General features: G+C 40.9%; 1 protein-coding gene across 1 annotated transcript in view; it reads left to right on the top strand.

The window, feature by feature from the left end:
- pcdh1a (protocadherin 1a) overlaps positions 1-22,480 on the top strand; it is a 114,287-nt gene that overhangs the window by 63,552 nt on the left and 28,255 nt on the right. The window contains exon 4 of the mRNA XM_058627718.1: positions 16,406-16,625. Within this exon, the coding sequence (XP_058483701.1) occupies positions 16,406-16,625 (220 nt within the window). The remainder of the gene's footprint in view (positions 1-16,405; positions 16,626-22,480) is intronic.

Here is a 22,480-nt window from a genome sequence, read left to right as displayed (position 1 = left end):
ATGCAAACCTGTGTGTGTGTCCTCAGTGACAAGTGGCAAAGGAAAGGAGAATTGATGTTGTTTGATGTATTAATCATGCATATATGGGATTGAGAGCAGCTGTGATTGCCTGCATGGGCACTGATTCTATCTTCAATCAGAAGCTCATTTGGTCCCTTTGTGTAAATGCTTAACATTGTTTAGCAGAAACGAAGCCGTCTGCTTATAAAATAATTTAGTTGTGTGAGAAAGTGAGAGAGAGAGAGAGAGAGAGAGAGAGAGAGGGAGAGGGGCCCTTGGGACAGAAAGAAGAGGTGTTTTTATCCTGTTCATAAATTAAGTGTATTTTTTTTCTTTATTTCTTTTATGAAACCAATTTAAGGATTTTTAATTTTTTTTTTAATTTGGACTCCTTCAGATTAGAGGATTTTGTTTTGAAACAGCAGCGTTGTGTGTGAGTGAATCACTTATTCATAAGGAACAGGGGTTCAACACTGATCCATCGTGCGCTATTGTGATCCAACATCTTCTTGTCCGCCCTCGTGATATTTCATCCACGTCAGATGAATAAGCGCATCCACTTTCACACGGCACTATTAATTAGTTGTGCTTACTCTGTGCCCATTCATCCCCATTAAAGGCGCTCGTCGGTGCTGTGAAAGTTACTTAGGCGCAGGAGAAACTGTTTGCCTCCACCAATTCACTTTGCCCACCTTCGCTATTTAAGTCTTGTCCTACTGTCTAAAATGTAATACATGTTGCCTGTGGATTACAAATGTATTTCATTTGACACTTTAATTCACTGCAGAGCTCGAGTTCGGTTGCCAGGCAACTCTGTTAAGGTGCACACAAAGGATCATTATGGATTTCTTGGGTGCAACTTTTAACTTCTTTAAAAAGATATTGTACCACTCTGTATCCAGATAAGGTTCTCATTTGTTGGGTTTTCCTGTGGCTCTTGTATCTCTCTCTCTCTCTCTCTCTCTCTCTCCCCCTCATGTTTTTCCTTTAATATAAAACACTTTTTTTCTTTCTTTTTTTTTTAAATAAAGAGGCCACCTTGCAAAATCAGTCCCGACAGTAAATTCAGCGGCTCTAGACTCAAGCCTCTGTGCAGCAAGAATCAAGTCGAGTGCCTCTTCTTGTGCACCCATCAGACATATGTTGCTAACAGGAGATGACAGCATGGCCCACAGTATTTAAATGGTTACGGTGCTCAAACTCTTGATGGCTTCGATATGACATGATGAGCCATGAATATGTCAGCTATGACTTAGATGAGCTCTGAAAGGATATGGCAATAGAGTTTTCATGCTGCGGTAGATATTCTGCTCTGGGGGTGGCGGCTCTGTCCAAACCCCTTTTGTGGAGTCTTCCACGCAAAAAAATTCATCAGAGGACTAATCAAGTCTGTCGTCAATATCATACCATATCTATATCAACGATCCCCCGCAGAATAACCAAAGCTGCAGAGAGACACGAGCACAAATAGTGAAAATGAGAATTCCCAATGTAGTGAATCCGATTGCTCTGTTTTTTAGCAATACTAATTTACAGCGTGATAATGCAAATGCAAATGGCAGATCAGTATGTTCTGATTTAATCAGCAGGGAATCTATCTGTTTTTTTTTCTTGATGGATGTTATAAGTCATCCTTGGTTTGAAGCCTGCAGGGAGAATTTTGCTCAGTTGCAGACATCTTATGTGGGGTGGGGGGGTTGGGGGTTAGTGTATGAAAGCAGAGGCAACCAGAGGTATAAAATCCAGAAATGAGTGATGCAGTGGGATAAGATGTGCATGTTTGGCAAATGGGGTGATGAGACAGGACGGGAATGTGTGTGAGTCTGTTTGTGCTATGATTGAGATGCAGGAGTAGGTGGATTACGGAGCTCTTCTCTCTCTCACACACACACACACAGAGAGACACACACAAAAACATGCAAGGCCTGAGCACACGAAGCAGCAAAGAGAGTAATCTCTTCATCTGATGATTTTTGATATGTTGTTTTTCCGCCTCGTTTCACTGTGCAGCTCTGCTCTCAATCCCCGGGTCTGCAGAAAAGATCAATGTCGAGAATGCATCTTGCCTCGGCAGCGACTGGGCGCTTCTAGCCAGAGATGAAAAAGGTCACTGTGAATCTAATTAAGCATGATTTTTCAGTTCCTTGATAAGATGGAGGGGCATGAGAGCCTCCCCGTCCGGTTGCATCGAACGGGCGCAGCAATGAGATGCAGACACATTTCTGAAATTGTCTTGCTCTCGGGAACTTATTGGCAATCGGGGTAACAAATCATGACAAGTAAAAGCATAAAAAGATGCTATTAATAGCAACGCATGCATGTGCAACGCACAGTCACACCGAAACACAGAAAACACTCTCATGCAGAAATAAGAGGATGGTGAGGGGGGGGAAAAAGAAGAAGTTTTAAGCCGGGTTGAAGGCTTCTTCATCCCTCTCCCCCAATCCAATTATGTTTCAGTTCAAACAAATGGGAGTATATGCATGCTTCTCAGCCAGATGCTGCAGCAATAGAGATATTAACTCAGAAGATGGGAAGTTTGAGAGGCAATAAGGTACCCAGCAGGGAGTGGATATTGAGGATTAATTTCTCTCATGTCTGATTCTTTTGCTTCCCCCATCCGCCCATCATCTTCTCCGTCTATCTTTCCCTTCTGGTGTTATATTAACGCCTGATGTGTCTTTCAGGAAGACAGATTGTGGGATACGTATTTTACAGTATATTATAGGAAATGGGGAATGGAAATACATTAAAGCGGCCCGGTTTGACAACCGACGATGGATATAATGTACACTTGGAGAAGGAGCAGAACTTCCTAAGTGGGTGCTCGACGTGTTCACTCGAGCTTACTGTTCTTTGCTGACATGAGTACACTGACAAAGTGTATACTGGCCCGTAGACAACTATTAAGGTGTGGTGAGTGTGCAACTTCTGCTCGGGGCTTAAAAACAGTAAATATTGATTGGTTTCACAGATCTCGAAGCAACTGCCTCTTGTAAGCTAAACAAAATGTATTGTAAGCTGCAATCATAATCCATGTGAGACAAGGCTGTAAATTGATACCCAAAACAAAACCACAGCAAGTCCTTATGGGTAAAAAGTGATATTTATTTAATTTGCACACAATGCAATATGTTAGACCAGTGTGTTTCTGGGACCTCTCTCTCCATTTACCATCAGCATTGCGGGGGAAATTGGTCCATTGACTTTTCACTTTTTTTTCATGTATTTCCTTTAAATTTGTTTTGCCCTTTTACTTTTTATTTTGTTTAGCACCACAACTTTTGGTAATTGAGTTGGAAACGTGCCTATTTAGATTAAATTAAATCATAAATACATGGCGTTGGAATTGAACCCACAAAGGAAGTGTACGCGTCAGCATTTTTGTATCGTTGAATTAACATAGTGTGAACTCATCTGACCGTTGGTTTGCATGTAACTGACGTTTGTTGATTTTTTAAAAGTAACAAAGTGTGAAAAATGGATTTCTCTGGAGTGAAAAGTTCAAGCACAGATATTGGCTAACATCCAATTTAGAGCAATTGAATATGGTAGTCGTGGTAAGGGCAGCCATTTTTGTTGAAACTGCATGAATGTCATGCAAAATATCACGGTGAGGTCAGAGGTGTCTGTTTTTAAGCTTTTAAGCTGTATAATACATGTATAGCAACATAAGCTAACATAAAGAAGACTGCTGCTTCTAATCTCCTATTCAGACTCACAGTTAAACCCCCACTGTAACATAAAAGAAGATTTGCTTTTCTGCACTAAATAGTACAGGGTTATAATCAAATATCTGCCTTACCCTGCAACCTTCTGGCCTGCACCCAAGAGACAATATATTCACAGTCATTCACAGCAGTTATCCTATAAATGTATCTGTTGTTAAGGTGGCTGGAAATTCTGGTTGGAAATGGAGTTTGGCCGCTAAGGGAGTGCCAGTGTTGGGTCGACGGATTAACTAAAAGAAAGTGAGTTTCAGAGTTTAATCACTCCATGAGAGCGATAAAAGATGAATACTTTCAAATTAAAAGGGCCATTGTGTGAAGGTGGACCTCTTGCTTTTGCCTTTAGAAAAAAAACAAACAGTATTTCAATTAGATGTTTACAGCTCAGATGAAAAGGCTGTGACTGATGTGGACTGGATTGTGAATAATGCAGTCCTTCAAAAATATAAGGAAAGGAAGAAAAGAAAAACAACCCAGCTGGTGTTATTTATGTGGGCATCTTTACAACATCTGTCTTCTTTGGTAAAAACCGTTCTTTAACTTCAGATCACTATCTTCTCCAACCTAAGTGCACTTCCTTCTTTTTCTTTATATTGGCTCCTTCTGTCTTCTTCTCGTTGCCCCTGTTCACTGCACTGATTGCTCTCGAGATTTTCTGGCTTCCAAATACCATGTTTGTTCTCCCAGATTTGGTTTGGTCCTGTGAGTTTGTTCTTATTAGCATTTTTAGTCCCCACAGCTTAAGACAATGCGAGTGTTGGTAGAGAGAGACATTAACTATCTTAACCCTGAACCAATCAAAGTTTTTAATCCTGTGCCCATCCCAATTAAGTTTTACCACTGATCCTTTCCCCGGCTTCTCTCAAGCTCATCCCTCCTCTGCAGATCTCCCTCGGCACCACAGAATATTACATTTGTGTTTTCCCCGTTTCCTCATCTTACTTCATTATTTTAGACAATATTAATTATCCGTGGGTGAAATGATACTTGTAGTCGTCACCGACCGTCCGGGTACAGACACGGCACAGCAGTTTGGTGCCGTCAGTGATATGGAGAACGTGCAGCGGGTACACTATGCACGAAAAGTGAACAGAACAGGGACATGTGGTCATGAAACTGCAGATAACAGTACGTCAGGGATTAACGGTGGCCCTCACGTACCAGAAATGATGCTGTGTTCTTTCACTTTGCGGCGTAAGCTTAAAAAAAAAAAAAAAAAAACACAACAACACACATTTCATTTTAGAATTTTTGTTTGCGATTTTGTAAAAACATCGCAGGGCAAAGACGGCGGCCTCTGTAAAGTAAGGCCCTCTCACCAGACTGCACCTCAACGAAGGCAAGGAAGCTTCCTGTTTGGTATTGTGTTGAGTCTGCCTCTATTGTGCCAGGGGAAAAACACATTTGTGATTGGTTCCCTCCTTGCCAGACGGATCTACAAAGTAGTAGATTTGTCTGGGTTCACCAGAAGCACACATTCTACCTGCAGACCTTACCTCTGCTCTGCACGCACACATTTTCCTTGAATGCATGATGAAGGGCCTGACATTTGGTACTGGAGGCTGCTGTCAGAAGATAGTAGAGCCGTGTCTGTTTAGCCAAACGTGGAACCAGAGTTGCTAATGTTGCTTAAGCGATGGCAACATCGTGTCCGTCATATCTGCAGTTGTTGGGTGTGCACTCCGTCAAAGGAAAAATACCAGCAAATGAGCAGAAACTTGTGTTTGAGCTTAACGGCTTTAACGGGATTTAATTGGCCGGCACCTGCGCTGGAATATTTGTGATTAGCACTCGTGCCGCAGCTCGGGTTGAGTTGAAAATGTTCCACGCACAGTTTGAGCAACGCGGAGCACGTGATCAGCAACAGCGTTTAAGCGGAAGTCTCAACCGCAATACATGCAAGTATGCAAGTGAGGTATAAGACTTACACTGTTCGCAATCTAACAACATGCCCAGCGTAGCTTTGCTCAAGCTGTTTGGCATCAGTCACACTGTACTGGGTGTAAATGATACCCCACGCTTTCTCTCATAGCTGATTTTTATTTTCTACTCGATCCAGTATAGGCCACACCAAATACTTAACCCTAAACTGATATTTTTGGATTTATTTTCCATCCATCCATCCTGGTCTTGTGTGTAACATTGATTTTTTTTTTCATTTAGCAGATATTGAAGATAATAATACTAATGATAATAATAATAATAGTAGTGTCATCAAGCCAAGAAAACGTGTTAAATAAATACAGACCGTTATGAACCACCATGTTTTTAATCTTCCGTAATCTTGAAGCTACATAGGTTCTCAACTTGGCAGGGTTAGGTGATGAATATTCAGCTGCAAGGGAAATCCTGCAACATCGCCAAGAAACGTTGCTAAACTTTACCTTTTTAAACATTCTCCCTATAACTATGTTTTTAAAATAAGATTTGGGTGGTTTTCCTTACCTAATAGTGCATTCACTCCTGTACATTGACAGCTTGTTTTACAGAGGCCGCCGTCATGTGTTTGTAAAGCAGCCCAAACCAGCCAGAGGACATGTTTTGTGTTTTGAAGCAAACAAAGAAAAACGACGACTTTTTTGGCATGTGAAGGCGACAGTAGTTCTTACTTACAATATTAAGTTCAATTATGTTAGTTTGTTATATCAGCAAATTGTGCCTTGGAAACTGCAGCGAAGAGCCAATTTTGTCCTTTTACTTTTTTTGTGTTCATGTGGTTTCGGGCTTTTGCGGTTTGGGCTATTTTGCTGTCCATTTGTGCTCTCACTCAGTGATGCCATTAAAATAGCAGAGAAAAGAGTTCAACAATTTGTGCTGCATAGACACAACTCTCCACTGCCTGTGTCAGAACAAATGAAGTGATTGCATTTCTCAGTATAACCAAACGGGTGCGGGCAGGGGGAACAATCTTGGTCACACAAGCACTTCTTTTTCACTAGAGGAGTTGTGCAGAGCGAAGATTAATTTTCAAAACCTTGATTTATTTTGGACTTTGCATGTGAGTTGGACGCATTTTTTTGCGCTCTCATCAGATAATAAATGAGCCTAATATATTGTAGTTCCAACCACTTACAGTGGATGTTGTAGGCTTGTGTGTGGTACCTGTGGCCGTTGGATGATGCCCCGCGGCAAACGGGCAGAGACCAGAGTCAGTTAAATTTATATATATATGCTATGCTATATATTTATATATATATATATATATATATATATATATATATATATATATATATATATATATATATATATAGGCAATGTGCTATATTCTATGCTCTTGTAATGGGAAAAAAAGAACGATATCCATAGTTCATTATGAGACAGAGGGGCTGACATAGAGCTTTGTGTCGAAAAGGGTGATGCATTTTCACCAGCATTCCCACATCCTGTCACATGGTGTGAATGGTGTGAACGCTCATATTTGTCATCACATGTGGCCGTCTGTATTCACACATGGTGGCTGTTGCTGCCGTAATACTTGTTTTTTTTTCCTGCTACAACATCGTGGTATTTCAAGGCCAGCGCTCCCGTTGATATTCTGTGCCGGAAACTCCACAATGGGCTGGCAGCACAGACAGTGAATAATGCAAATTCATTCTTTACTATCAAGACCATGGAGGTTCATGTGATTTTTTTCTTTTTTCTTTTTTCCTCTTAATGCATCTGCCTCCTCCCCCCCCTTTGCACTCTCACTCTCTTGATTTCCAGTACGTGAACAAAGGGACTCCTGGTCTTTATCCACCGCTCACCCCCACCCCTCCCCTGTCTGATCACTTTATCCTCCACCCAAACCCGTGCTGACTCCTCTGCACTCTTTCTCCCCTTCCCCGCCTCCTGCTTATGTTCTTCCCTCCCCCTCTTCAGTGTGTCCCTTCGTTTTTCTGGTAGCTGTGTCTCTTTGATAATCCAAGACTCTTTGAAGACTCTAATTCCACGCCACTTGCCTTGGAGCTATTGCACCTACAAAAAACAACTGTGTGTATGTGCGAAGAGAGAAAGAGAGCGAGAGAGACAGAGAGGTAGATGGGATAAGAATGGAGGACATAATAGAGGAATGGAAAGTGAAAATCAGTTCCATATGCATTTCCTTTGCTACCGCCTCAGTATTTCTGGCTTCATGCTCGCTGCATACACTGAGAGGTGCACTTCTTCATTGTCATATTTGTTGGTGCAGCTCATTTTTTCTGCGCCTTCAGAGGCAGCAGTTCATTGATTCCTGCACACACGCCCAAAACGCCGGAGACGGGGTGTACTTGCAAACGCTGTAACTAAATGAAAATCCAAGGTCCTGCACTGAGGAAGTGGGACTTTCAGACGCTGTCAAAGATGCTTATTTTGGAACTCGTGCCACCAATTTTTGAAGAACAGAAGATGTACGTGGCGTACGCGTGCCATTCGATAAACCACTGTAGCGGGTTGAACGCTTATTTTCGATAAAATTGGCAAGTTGTCCACAGAAAAATAAGATTTCACTGCTACTGTCAGATGTTGCAGCAAAGTAATTAGAGAAAATCATTTGGCTGTAGTTAAAATCCCAGCATAATCCAAATGATCATTACTTAAACATTTGTCTTCTATTCACTTCCCTGCACGTTGTGTCACAGTCTCCTCCAGTGTTACCTATGGCGCCGCTCACTGTGACTCTTTCTCCATTGTTTCGCTCTCAATCTTCTCTCACTCGTTCCTCCATCTTAGTCTCTACCCGTCCGTTTTTGTCTCCGTCATCCTGCCGCGCTTTGGCGGAGGAGCCTGCCATTGGGATTTAGTCAAAATTGAATTGAATTATGAAGGAATTTCTCTGCAGTACGATTGGCATCATTTCCTCCACACAATGGAACATCATTCTCATATCTCTCAGTGTGGGAGAACGAAAATAGGCCTTGCACCATTCTTTCTCTCATCCTTTTAAATTGAATTTTTCATATCACAGGGGCACGGAGACACCAGCCGTTTCCTTTAACATGGGCAGAAAAACCATTTCATAATAACAGAGAGGGACGCACAAGTGTGATTCAATAGGAAAAGTCGGACTGTCGGCTTCAGTACACACACGATATACCTCAGCTCAAGATTGACAAACAGGATCACATAGGATTCCTGCTGCTTAAAGGTTGAGGGCATTCCCTGAGAGCACTAGAAATAGTTTGGCTTTCCGACCTCCTTAAAAACCTTCCACTGTGAAGAAAACGAAACCCAGCACACGTGTGTATCCTTTTAGATTTCCTCATTTCCACTTTCAACACATACACTATCTTCTCCACCTTCTGAATCCTCATCTCTTACAAGGTAACTTCCATGAGCCGGAAGCCTTAACTGCACCTTGTTGAAGTTGTTCATCATTTAGTTACGATGGAGTTTTAATTCCCAGTTTAGTCGTCTCTAGAGTTTTGACACCTTGGCTCTTGTGCTTTGCTCCTTCAACAGAAATTGTGAATATTCAGCATGTTTCACTGGCTATACAGTGACTCAGCGTAAACAGCACCTTTGTGTCATAAAAAATTTAAGTAAAACCATTTGGCACCAAACTAACTGTAACAAATTGTTACCCTCTGGGAAACTAAATGGAAATTTACTTAGCTACAGCATTGGGGTGCGTGCTAATTATTTCAGCTTAGGGACAAATAGCATTTTAACATAACAGTGAAATACACAGATTCGTTTTAGATTAGTTTTACAAGTAGCATATTTTTATTACACACCAATGAAGCACACAGGCGTATCCGTAATCAGACGGTGCTGCATTAATGGATTCATTAAAAAGGTTTGTTTTATTGATTAATGCATATAATAATGCCGTTTGGCTTTGACCTAAAAAAGGTTCTAGCAAGCAGTCAGAGTGGAATAAATGGAGAACCAAGCAAAGTGGCATAAGTGCGATATAGCGACAACATTTGGTGTAAGGGTGTGTTAAAATGAATTTAAAAATCCAATTACAAATAATATTTAATAGAGGTCCCTTTGCAGAGGAGCCATAAGTCAAGTGTTTGCTAAAATACGAATAAGTACAATATTTAGAAACATTGGAACATCTTTTATATGGAAACGAGGGAGCATTTGTGTGTATACAGCAGGAGTGCAAGGTCAGGCGGTGGTGAGAAATGTTTACCCTGTCAAACTGCTGAACGACCGGGTTTGTCGAGCAGCAAAATTCACTCCTTTTGTGGGTTTTCTCTCTTTTTTTTTCACTCAAACTGCAGCCGTGTTACGTTGTCTTGGCTTGACACAAATCCCTTATCGTGTGCAACATGGGAATGTCGGCGTGGCGACCTATGATCTACACACTGCTTTACTGAGACACGGAGGGTGATGTGGAAGTTTTTCCTCACTCGGTGTGAGTGTCTAAGGACGGAGGGTGTCACTTGCTGTACAGACTATAAAGCCCTTTGAGGCAAATTGTATTTCTGATCTTGGGCTATGTAAATAAAATTGACTTGACTTATAGACTTAATAAACATGAATAATCAATATTAGAATCAAACTGATTTTTTGATATTTAAAAGTTTAACTTTGTGTGGTACTTTCAAACAGTAATGTCTTAATAACATTGCAAACCATGTTTAGTGTTACCACTATGGTAAAAAGAATTACCATACCAAGTCTTGTTTTTTATTTAAACAAGACTTGGAAGCACGAGTCGAAAATTCAAGCACCAAATCTGCGCCTGCAATTCTGCGACAATTTTGCTCAGAAGGTGGCAAGGGAGATGGGAAAGCTTCCCCATCTGCATAAGTACCAGCAGCACTGTCTGGCAATCAGTGAGGCTTGGCCTGATGACAGGGCACCTGACGGCAGAGTGGTGTCAGGTTGCTCCGGGGCATTCACAATGGACCGGGGAATCTCAGCACTATATGGGAGAAGCACAGCATCAGCGAGGCCGGCTGTCCCATCAGGAATCAGCGGTGAAAATCAACAGTGGCAACAAAGACGCTTCACAGTCACAAAGATTCTATCGTTGTCTCTTAGCCGCAGCTATTTGCCTCAGGATTCCCCTTTTTATTCCTTCATTCCAGCTTCAGGCAAATATGTAATTTTTTTATTTCAAATCTAATCTTTTTTGGGGCCGACTGTCCGCGCTGTTATTTGGAAGTGATTAGATATAGCTGTTAACGATAACCCCCTCTGTGTCAGTTGCTGTGGAAACGCCACTTTCACATTATTTTTCCAGCGCGGACACAAAACGGCGAGCCGCAGGCTGGGTGAATAATGGAGATGTAGCCTCTTAACTCTTCACACATAGCAATATCCCGGCTAGAGTACAGAGGTCCTCCATCACACCAGACCACATTAGTGACAGAGGTGGTTGATTCATGAGTTACTGGACCAACAGCTCTCGCCACGTGACGTCATTGTCATGTATTACTTATCGAGTGCTGTTGAGGTCTGAATACCACCTTTCAAAGTCAGATATCAAAACACCCATGATATATATTGCTTTATTTTTCAATAAATATGCTTTGATAAATGAAATATGCAATCTGATGTCTCAGTGAGCCAAAAATGTGATACGAGTGGTCAATCTCTGAGTAACCTGCGATGCACTTTTAGAGCGGCTATGGGGCGAAGGTGGATCGGTGGTAGAGCGAGTCGTCTTTCAACTGGGAGGTTGTGAGTTTGATTGCCGGCTCCGCTAGTTTACATGCTGATATGTCCTTGGGCAGGACACATGTTGCCTCTGATGGCTCTGCCAACAGCGTGGTTATGAAAGATATGGGTGTAACAGCTGCACTTACAATTACATAACTATCTCTTTTCTTTTTATGAACATTTAAGCTTTTTGGTATTTCTTTGCGTGTAAGCATTCAGCAACAGAAATAGGTTGAAAGTGAAAGTGAAAGTGTGTCTGCTCCGACCAGCAGTGGATCATTTTTGTCAAGATTAGAGGCGACAAAACGACAGTAAACTGGGCTGTAAAACTATCACATACGTTAAATATCCAGCAACAATTTGAAAGAGAGATGGTTAGCTAACAGGAAACCTTATTGCTTCCCTAGCCAAGAGAAAGTTATCTTTCTACAAATTCCTCTCACTCACTAATTTTCTCCCACTTTTTCCTCAATGTGAGATCAATCTGAGATTCAAACCGGTGACCTTCTGTCTGTGAGGCAACAATGTTTGCCCTACCTCGCCGTGTAGCTCCTCTTCACATTGAATGGTCTGCATTTCAACACAGACCCAGTATATTTTCTCCTCTGGTTGAGGCATTTTTGAGAGGCATACTGAGGCCTTTTAGGTTCAGTCGGAATTTAGAACCAATAAATGCAACTTTCAACCCTGGTGTTGAAATGCTACGAGCTGCATTATTGGATGGTTAGGAGTGGGTGGAGCAACTGACCAAAACATTAATTAAAAAAAACTGTGTTTGCTTGCTGCAAATATAAATATAAATTGTGAATACACTGTCCGTATATATTTTCATCATTGAATCCAGTATTTCACTTAACGAGCTTAGACTAGCAAACTGCACTTTCCCCTCAACTTACTTCACGTTAAATCATCACTTATAATTATCTGCTTATCACTCTCCTCAATTAGCAGCTGCTGTTTGAAGCTACATCATGTCAGATTGTGTCGCAAAGTAATTTCCCGATCAACTGAAGTGTGGCCTCTGTAATCCATCCCGGCGTATGTGCAGCTTTACTGTGCACACTTATATTTTATCTGACTGTGTGTCTTTACAATCAATAGTCAATATGTAGGTATTTAACAAAGACATCTATAATGACCTCAGCTACAAGCGCATCACCTTCACTCATGTTATAGTGTTTCATAACATTCAGAGTGGACTGGTTCATATTCCCTTTTTTTCAGGTGAACTGAGGCAACACAACCTCAGCTCTAAGGGAATGGCCTTGTTGTGGTAGTGCAGAGTAGATGGTTAGCCACAGGATAAAGGCGGGACACAACATTGAATCTGATTCCTTTTCATTTTGAACTTGACCACATGATATCTGTTTACAGATGACATAGGATTATTAATATTTTTACATTAATGGTATAGCCATTAAACCTTTGTGGTTTCTCCAACACAACTGATCGACAAATCCGGCTCTCACTACATAGGGCTGGAGGCAGTAAAGGCTGTATGTAATATCACAGGGAGTTACACTGCACAAACAAATAATAACAGGTTCAAAAATAAAAGGCTGCAGGAGCACTATGTAGGCAGCACAATATTGCTCTTTATTACCGTGTTAAAATATGCCTCGGTTCCGTTGTAAAGACAAAACCCAACTGTAGCTTTCTGCTCTGAGTTTGTAATACCAGTCGTTAAATGAGGCCATTTTGTCCTAATCTAAATGTCGGTTACGAGTTCTGTCATCATAATTGTCCTCCTCTTTCATTCTTGCCCTCATAGCATCTCACTCCCACAACAATGCTCAAACAATCCCTCTCTCCCGCCTCCAGTCTCCCAGAATCTAATCCTTCTGCTCGTCCCCTCCAGCCAAAGAGTTGTCTGTGTCTGCCTGACCAACTCCCCGCTCCTGCTCAGCCTCCCCTTCCGTCCTTCCGTCTTGCTGCATACCCTGCAGCCCCCAAGGCCCTGGCAAAGGATTTGTGCTCCAACAAAAAAAAAAAAAAAAAAAAAAAAAAACGGAGAATCTATTTGCCATCTCTGCAGCCCCAGTCAGTTATCTTCCCCAGGAAACATGCTGTCTCTATGGACTGATGCCTTTAGGAGAAGTTTAAGCAAGAATCCATATTTAAATAACTAAATCCCCCCCCTCATTTTTTAAGAACGCTTCACTGAAATAACCATCTGCATGAGTCAACAGCAACAAGAAGTGAAATATTGTGGACCCGATCACGCAATCACTTTGTATCGTCTGGTGTACATTAGCCCATTGTAAGGTCAAACAAATATGCTAAAAACATGCTATGGTTTGTTAATTATGTGAAATATCTAATTATAACATGCATATGTAATTATTTTTATGTTTGTTTATTTATTATGATCCCCGTTAGCTGTGCCATAAAGTATCGGTATTTTCCACAATTCAAAACGTACAACGCATATTGTACATATCTTCGGGTGAAGAAAACCGACCTGTTGCCGAGTGACATATGATTCTAAGTACAGCACGTTTGTTATTGTGTGATTCTGATTCTTTTGAATTGTCTCACTACAACAGTAAAAATGCAACAAATAAAACAAATAAAAGCAACGAAAGCAAAGGCTATAAAAAAGATATTTTTGTCAGTGTACTGTTCGTTTAATTTTCAAATACATTTCACGTGTGAAATTACAGAGCAATGATGCACCGATCAAAGAATAAAGAAAACAGATTTCATATTCATCCATTAAAACCTTTATTTGCCCTCAATTTGAACAAAGTCATAAAAGGTATTGCTTACGTATTTTTCAACAAAGAGATAGATAGAATCAGAGAATGGATACGTTGCGCTCTGATCCGCACAGCTCCGCCAATTCAGGTTTTCTCACGGTACTTCTCGCACGGAAATACACTGTATATGTTGTAAACACAACGAACAGAGCAGTATCTCTACCAACTGAAGACACAGGAGCACGCCGGCCTTGCAAGGATTCTTTCTATGATGTGATTTAAGTGAAATACGATGTGGTGTCAACACGGGATGTTTTATTCTGAAAAGTAAACCGGGTGTTTTATTTTCCTACTTCCTGTAGCTTTAAAGTGCTGCGTCTCCGCTCATCAAGACTAGAAAACACAAATACACAAATACAGACCATTTACCACGGATAGAGAGATGTTACGTGAATAATAACATCAACAACAAGCAAATAAATCCTCAAAATGTACTGTGTGCACTGCAGCTTTAAATTTCCCGAAATGGAATCCCAAGAGCGCTTTTCTCTCTCTGTTCTTTGTAAATCATTTATTATCAGTAATGTAGAAGCACTGCTGGGTGAAAAACTTACGATGCACATAAAAAAAAACAAAAAAACATAATTTAGATCAAAGTCCAAGAAATGCATCTGTGCAGCGAGACAATATGACTGAGCTAATGGTCACATGAACAGGTTTCCAGAACTATGTTCAAGCCCACTAATGGTATTAAGAACACAGAGTTGATGTCTCTCAGCGTTCCATGCGGCGCGTGCCTTAAAAGCATCTCTCAGGGTCTGGTGTAAAAAGCCTGATGGATCCTGTGTGATGATTTCTACATGCCGTGGATTTGTTTGCTACAAAAGTGGTTGAATGGGGAGAAAGCAGAGACTGGTGCTATTGATCTGGCTCGACTCATGCAGCAGAGGCGGGCCTGTTCCGCTGTATCAGTGCCTTTCTTGACTTTTACAAGAGGTGCCCGTGTGTGTGTGTGTGTGTGTGTGGTGGGGGGTGTGTTCGGAGGGTAGACACTGTGAGGAGTCATCTTTCTGTTGTGGATTAGTGGTAAGTAGCCATTAGTAAACTGATCTTTGGTAGAGGAAATTTAATGGTCTCCTTACTGTATTTACAAGCCATTCAATTTGATAAAGGGTGCGATCTTGAATGATTTATTCCAATGATTGTCCTCTCACTATCAAATTTAGATTTTCATCTGTATTTCTTATAATTCCTTCGTCTACTCCTTAGCTCTGTAATCAAATCACGCATTGGATAGAACAGGATTTAATAATGTATTCTAATGTTGGCATAACAGTGAACATCACTGGTTTTTTTTTTAATTTTCTTACCCTTATTTAAATCCTAGATTAATTGCATTCAAAACCAGCTGAAACATCAAAAGCTGTGGCGAAATATTGAAATATGGAGATAGGAAGTGGCTCAGTGGGGCAACTGATTAGTGTGGCAATCATTCATCAGAATTCATTTGCCAGCGGCAAAAAGGAGAAAATGAAACTTTTTGTCTGACTAATAATGACCGAAAAATAGCAATAACCGCTTTTTCCACATTCGGCGGTCCCCGTGACTCCATTTGACACTCGCTTATGTTTGCTGTCACGTCTGTACAGATGCGTCATTGTCTCCATACATGGAACATCTCTGTGCAAGAGTCTGCCTTTCTCTCTACAAATAAATGTTCTGAGTGTAAATGAGAGAATTACTGAAAATAGTGCACATGGCGCCGTGGATTTTTTTTTGCCCCCTCCAATACATAATATACGTCGCTTCCATCTGGAGCTCTTGATAAGATGGAAAATGAACTGCATAAATAGACATCTTCACACGTCGTACCATGAAATAACACCTGCTAAGTTATTATGTTGGTTAATATGGGATGAGATGATATCACATACAGTTTTTACATGTCAGGATTAGTTAAAAATGAAATACTTCATATATATATGTATATATATATATAACTCTTCATATGAGTCGCATATTTAAATTTAAAAGTGAAAATGTGCTTTGGCACAGCTACTTTTAATATGGTATGTTGTTGGTTTTTTTTTTAACTTTATCACTTTATTCAATTTCTGCTGGAGCTAATTTGCGCACTCATATTATTGAGTCCATAACCTCACTGTGTTCATGTAGGTCCACCTCATATAATCTTCAGGATAATAATAATAGTGCAAAATGCTATTTAATATTTAAGGCTGTTTAATATTTAACACTGTTTTTCCGATTTTCAAGAGCGAACTTAAGGAGGCCAGAAAAATCCAACACACTTGTTTTTAAAAGTGTGTGCGTCAGTGAAAGAGTCTGTCCTCATTTATTTATTTTTTTTAAAAGATACATATTTTTTGTGTCCCTCAGCATCCTCATCGGCGGGTGACCTTCTCCACCACCAACCCCGTGCAGGACCTGCAGGATGCCTCTCAACACAGCTACTATGACAGTGGCTTGGAGGAATCAGAGACACCCAGCAGCAAGTCATCATCTGGTCCTCGCATTGGACCCCTGACCCTGCCTGAGGACCACTACGAGAGGACCACTCCAGATGGAAGCATCGGAGAGACTGAACACCCAGAAAATGGTATGATGTCTACCCTCTCTTATTATTTTTTTTTTTTTTCACACATTTGAATGGAAATAGACTTAATAAGCTGTCATTGTGTGTGTGTGTGTGTGTGTCTGGCGGATTTCTTTCTATTTGCACTTTTGTGAAAAATGCTGTGTTTGTTAATGACTGTGTGGAATGCTGGTGGTTTTTTAAGCAGATCTGCATTTGGCTTGGTGCTTTGTGTGGACATGTGTGTGTGTGTGTGTGTTGTATCAGCAGGACTAGAGGTATAGCAGCGTCTTCATCCTCCTCATCAGCAGCTCCTCTGTCAGGCATCCTTAATGACCCTCTCTCACAAGTGTGCTAATTAAAAAAAAAAAAAGCCCAACTAATGAAGCATTTGCCCTCTAAATAAATCCAAAACCATGACATCTGTGCAGACAACAACCGCGTTTACTCTGGGCATTTCCTTTTGCCTCCACTTTCGACCCAAGTTGTGGTGGAAGCTGAGGTGTGCAGGAGCATCAATCTGTGGGCTGACCACTGATGGTCGAAGCGCAGGTCCATAGTAGACAAAGAGAAGTCACTGCAGCTGCTCTGCAACTGCCAGCAAATTTCTGCTGCCTTAAGCTGCCAGACATAATTCATTACCTGCCTCGTAACACACGATGATAAGCGATTCACATGGTGCATTTCCAGTGATTACGGTATTTTTTTTTTTTGCGTTGCACCACTCTCTGGATTGGACCTTTTCACACGGTAATGTTTCACCACTCACGTTGAGTCTCTCTCTTTATATTTGTATACTGTTAGTTTAAAGCAGAGGCAAAAATCCCCCAAAACATTTTTAAAAAAAACTATTTGCACCCATAGAAAACTCGAAACTAATTCCCACTTATTTTATGAGTGTTATTGAAAACAAACTTGGGCAACGTTCACTAATTCCCCAGTGAATACCTATGGAGTATTGCCATTCTCTGCCCTGTATGAAATGTGGCATGTGACACTTGATAGAGCTGTTGATCAACGCTGACAGTTAACTTTGTCACAGTCTGAGTGAAAAAGACACAGATTCATCTCTTGTCAATGGAACAGTAGATTTCCGAGTGCGGAGCGATTTCTACGCCTTTTTTTCTTTCCCAAGTTGAAGAGGGGGAACAAAAGCCTATTTCAGTCTCAAGCTCAGTCCCAGTCGCAAAAGTGCTGCCGTATCAAAGGCTAAAATGTGTCACTGTCATGCCAAAACAGCAGATGACAAAGTTCTATTATTAGTATAGTGTCTTGCATGGTGATGCATCGCCTCATGCTAGACAATCGTGGCGGATCATATTAGCTAGCATATTCATCTCTATTGCGAGTGCTTATTGTTTATTTGTTTATGTCAATTAGTGACACCATTATTCAAGGAGGGGAGTGTGTTGTGTTTGTGTGCATAGAACAGGACGCGTACGCTCTGTCAGTAATGGAGATCGCTCTTCCCCCAGGTGTAGGTGTTAGGGATGTGCACGGATACTTGATTTTTTGTGTTATTTGTAAAAAGTCAATCAGTTAATGTGACTATTCATAATCATATTAAAAAAAAAGATTGAATTAAAAGGTTTGTTCAGCAGCCAGCATTTAGTTGTGAGTGGCCTACATGTGTGATGAGTTTATCTCATTAGCTGCTCCTCTTAGCGGTGAACCCTGCATTGTTTCCACTAGCTCTCATGCACTGAAGCAATTCGACATTTGACAAATAATCCTGTCAAATATCCAAATAGCATTTGATAGATGACGGAAAGTAACGTTACTGGTCTGAAGATAACATTGGTTAGCATGTTGTGTAGCCATGCTAACTACAAACAAAACCCCTCATTTTCTTTATTTCATTTTATTTTATTTTATGTAGCATGTGCTTTCTTGATGATTTAAGGGGTCGATTTTAACCTCTACCCCTTATAACGGGTAATAATGAGAAATGGGACCGGGCATTAGGCTGCTGCTTCAGGTTCCCTGGTGGCAAAATCTACTTTTTAGTGTTTACGTGAGGCACTTTTGAGAAATTCGACATACAGTTGAGACTGAAAACCGGAGGAAGAGCTCCTTTTGATTCTTTTTCAGGTTACGGAGAGACACAGTCTGTGTATTATGTCTGATTAATCATGTAGTGTATTATACAGTACCCGTCTCTTACTTCTATTTATGTTGTATTTGCTGTGGAGCCTCTTGTGAGTTTTTCATATAGTTTGCATTGATTAGATCAAGCACTGGCTACTGTGAGGAGGTGGAGCCCCAAAGAAAAAAATAAAAAGCACAAAAAGGTATGGACTGGTTATATAGTCTCCACAAATACAGGCTGTGTATTCATAAACCAGAAGTCAAGAGTTGTCTCATTTCCTTCACTCACTGTGTGCCAAATATGCATTTTCTTTCTCTTTTTTTTTTGCTATTGTAACTGTTTATTGTGTTTTTGCCATCTGCACAACACAGTTCTTTTTTCCAGACAGTGTGCTCTTTGTTGTCAGCAGCAGGAGAGCAAGATTGTGAGTGAAGATGGAGCAGTTAGAGAATGAAAAGATGGCACAAGATGGGGGGGAGATTTTAGATTGCGAGAGCGCGCTGGGACGAAGAGACTCTGACAACGGAGGCAAAGCCCACAGGATGAACACATCGGGCAGAGAGAGACAGTGAGAGAGAAGGAGAAGAGAGCGAGTGATGCAAAAGATGAACTGCAAACTGAGGCTAGACCTAATTAAAAATGTGAGTCTGACCTCAGGGAGATCGCGGCGATGCCACATAAAATGAGGGATTAGACAGAAAAATCAAACCAAACAGAGGTACTCCTCCCTAGCGCCACCTGAATAGTGATGTGACATCTTTTTTTTATTTTATTTTCTAGCATGTGAGTGACTGAGTGACGGGATGTACTGGTGCGGAGCTTTATTCATTGCAATGAAGATGAGTGACAGGCAAAAACTGGTCAACTGAGCATGAAGTGTCATTCAATTGAAGTTGGATATAAAAACTCAACAGATGAAGCCCAGACTGTCAGTCTGCGTCATTTGGACCATGAAATATTGATATAGATGTGTGTTTTATTGAACTGTGATGGTGTCCAAGTCTTATTTCTGAGAGTGGCCTACAGCAGCATGATAACTCATCATTCATTGTATTTTAGCTGCTTGCTAATATTATAGTATCACTCTTCATTGTCTCTTTGGACTTCCCGGTGTGGTGGCAGTCTGCACACTTTCTTTAACAATATTTATAAAACACTTTACTTGGACGAACAAAGTGGTTTATGTGGTTAAAGCAATAAAATCTGCCGTTAAAGTCTTAGGAAACAACACAGTTAGATTAGTTGTTTCAGTAAGAATGCTTTAATGACTAACATAATTATTCATGAATAATTATTATAATGCAACCAGAAAATACACAATATGTATATGGAAATGGCAAGTTATTACGTTTCTGATTGTTCTATGAGGTTAGCAAATTTATATTGCAGTGCATTAAGTATTGAAATGAAGACTAGACTTTCTACCTTCTCCACAGCGACCGGCGATTAAAAATGAATGGTCAAACAAACAATTGGAGTAATTACATACGACTGAAACAAGGAAATGCTATCATACTGTTTTTGTTTACGGTGTGTAATACCTACGAATGGAAATGGGCTATTTTGCTGAGCAAATAACACACAGCGGGCTGTTATGTACGTCACTCGCATGGAAGGGAGTGATAAAGCAGTCGTTCTTTTGTCGTCTTTTTATCAGGGTTAGTTTTGTATAATTTACTGTAGCTGGCATGGGCAACCCATGGCCAAGAGGAAATAAATTGGGCTTATGACGAGAGGGTTTGCCAGTTCAAATCCCTGCATGGGTCTAGGGCTGCCCCTGACCAAGGCACCCCCATCGCCATTGCTCCCCCCGACTGCAGATAAGTGCTGCCCACTGCCCCTGCGCCTGCGGAGGTCAAGTTCACTATCACTAATTGTATAAAATTAACTAATAGTTAATGCTAATTTTAATTGGTGTTTGAAGAAGGCGTGGGTCACTGTTTGCAGGTATCGTTGGCTTCAAACAATACTGTTTACCAACTGTGGGGGGAACTAGAGAGCAAATCCTACATTGTGTTACTTTGAACACTGTAGTGAAAATGGTAAGCTTTTTGCCAGGCCAGTTAAAAGAGATTTATATACAGTATCAAAGGGACTTCCTGTTTAAATAAATGAAAATTCAAATATTTCAAAATCAAATCACAATATCTGTCAGGACAAAAATTGAAATGAGATAGTATGCAAAGTATGTGAGACCCACATTAACAAGACTTAATAATGAATTTGTTTGCAGAGACCGTGTGGGCACGTAAACATGTATCATGTCTGACAAATATGACGGTGCAACACTTTTGATCAGCCCTGGTCTGGACAGGGAGCCGGGGAAGAGAGGCTGCTCCAGTCAAAATACGACCTGCTGCATTTTGGACCATCTGCGGGCCTCTGAAACTCTTCTTGGGCAACCCTGAGAGAAGCACATTACAATAATTCAGCCTGGGTGTTCCAAAAGTGAAAGGATTGGTCTGATTTTGCTACGGTCCAACAGCAACAGAGCGGATGTCGAGTCTGAATCTCACGGTGGCCCTGAAGACTCAATACGAATGTGGCTTTTGCATTTGTGTCTTCAGGGTCAATAACAAATCAATCGGTCCTAATATTGACTCTTTGATCACCCATGCTGGTAAAGAGTCCAGAGAGCAGGTGGTATTTCGAGCAGATGGGTTCAAACTTAGAGAGACAATGACCCCAATAATCTCACTCAGGTTAGTCTTGGAGTCTGGATGCTTATCTTGAGTGCGCTGAGAAACAGTATCAAATAACAATCTTGGATTCTTCTTCTTATTCACATTGAACGTAGGCAGCCGTGGGAGCAGACATCCCAGACTGCTAACATGCCAAATTTTGAGAATGATCTTCTAACTTCGTGTTAGGCCACTGGCGTTGATGTTTTTCTACAGCTCTGCGAGTTTTTGCTGGAGTCACCACATCCAGCATATCCCAGAGCACCCTTTTAAAGCTTTCAGTATAAAAACTGAAACAACCACATCTGGCAGACCCGAGTTAAGATCATCTAAGGCTCCTCTGGGACCAAAACAGCGAGAAGACTTCATGTTTGAGGACATCTTCTTGGAAACAAACACATTAGGGATATAAATATCGAGGCTTGTTCATAGTGAATACCTGCTGGAGTAAGGATCACCATATGCAATAAGTTTGCATTTAAAACATGGCATTAAAAACCAAAGTGATTCCCTCTCCTCTTCCAGACACCCAGGGGGCGCTGATCCACCATCACACATCCACGTCTCTGTGATACACATTAGATCAGCGAGTGGAATTTAAAAAAGAAGGTCCAGAAGAATAAAAGTTTTATTTAAGAGCGACTTTCATCTCCTCCTCAGCCGGCCGTGCTGTGCAATCCACCTGCCGTGTGTTTGCCAAATGCCAAGATGCAAGATTTACACAATTTGACAGACATGAAATCACAATTTTTCTTCAGCAAGGCCACTCTCAAACGAACTCACTAATACACTTGCAGTGTCCAACCTGTTATAAAGACACTCCTGCCGTTGGATATAGTTTTATTTTTCAGCATATGTGTAAAAGCAATGTTAATGCAGTGAAAACATATTGTTTTGAGAAAAAAGCAGCTGATAAAACAGTCCAGATGTGAATATTACAGAGGGAGCAAGAGAAATACAATAAAAGCGGAAAGAGGAAATGAAAGACTAAAGCGTCAAAGTGCTGAAACAAGAAATAAGAAAAACTGTCTCTGTTTTGACTGTGCTATTTTTTTTTTCTTTTCTTATTATTATTTCAGTGTACATGTTTCCTGCGTTTTCTGGTTGTG

The sequence above is a fragment of the Solea solea genome, chromosome 4 (assembly GCF_958295425.1).
Source record: "Solea solea chromosome 4, fSolSol10.1, whole genome shotgun sequence".
NCBI lineage: Eukaryota > Metazoa > Chordata > Actinopteri > Pleuronectiformes > Soleidae > Solea > Solea solea.
This window is presented reverse-complemented; position numbering and strand designations above follow the sequence as displayed.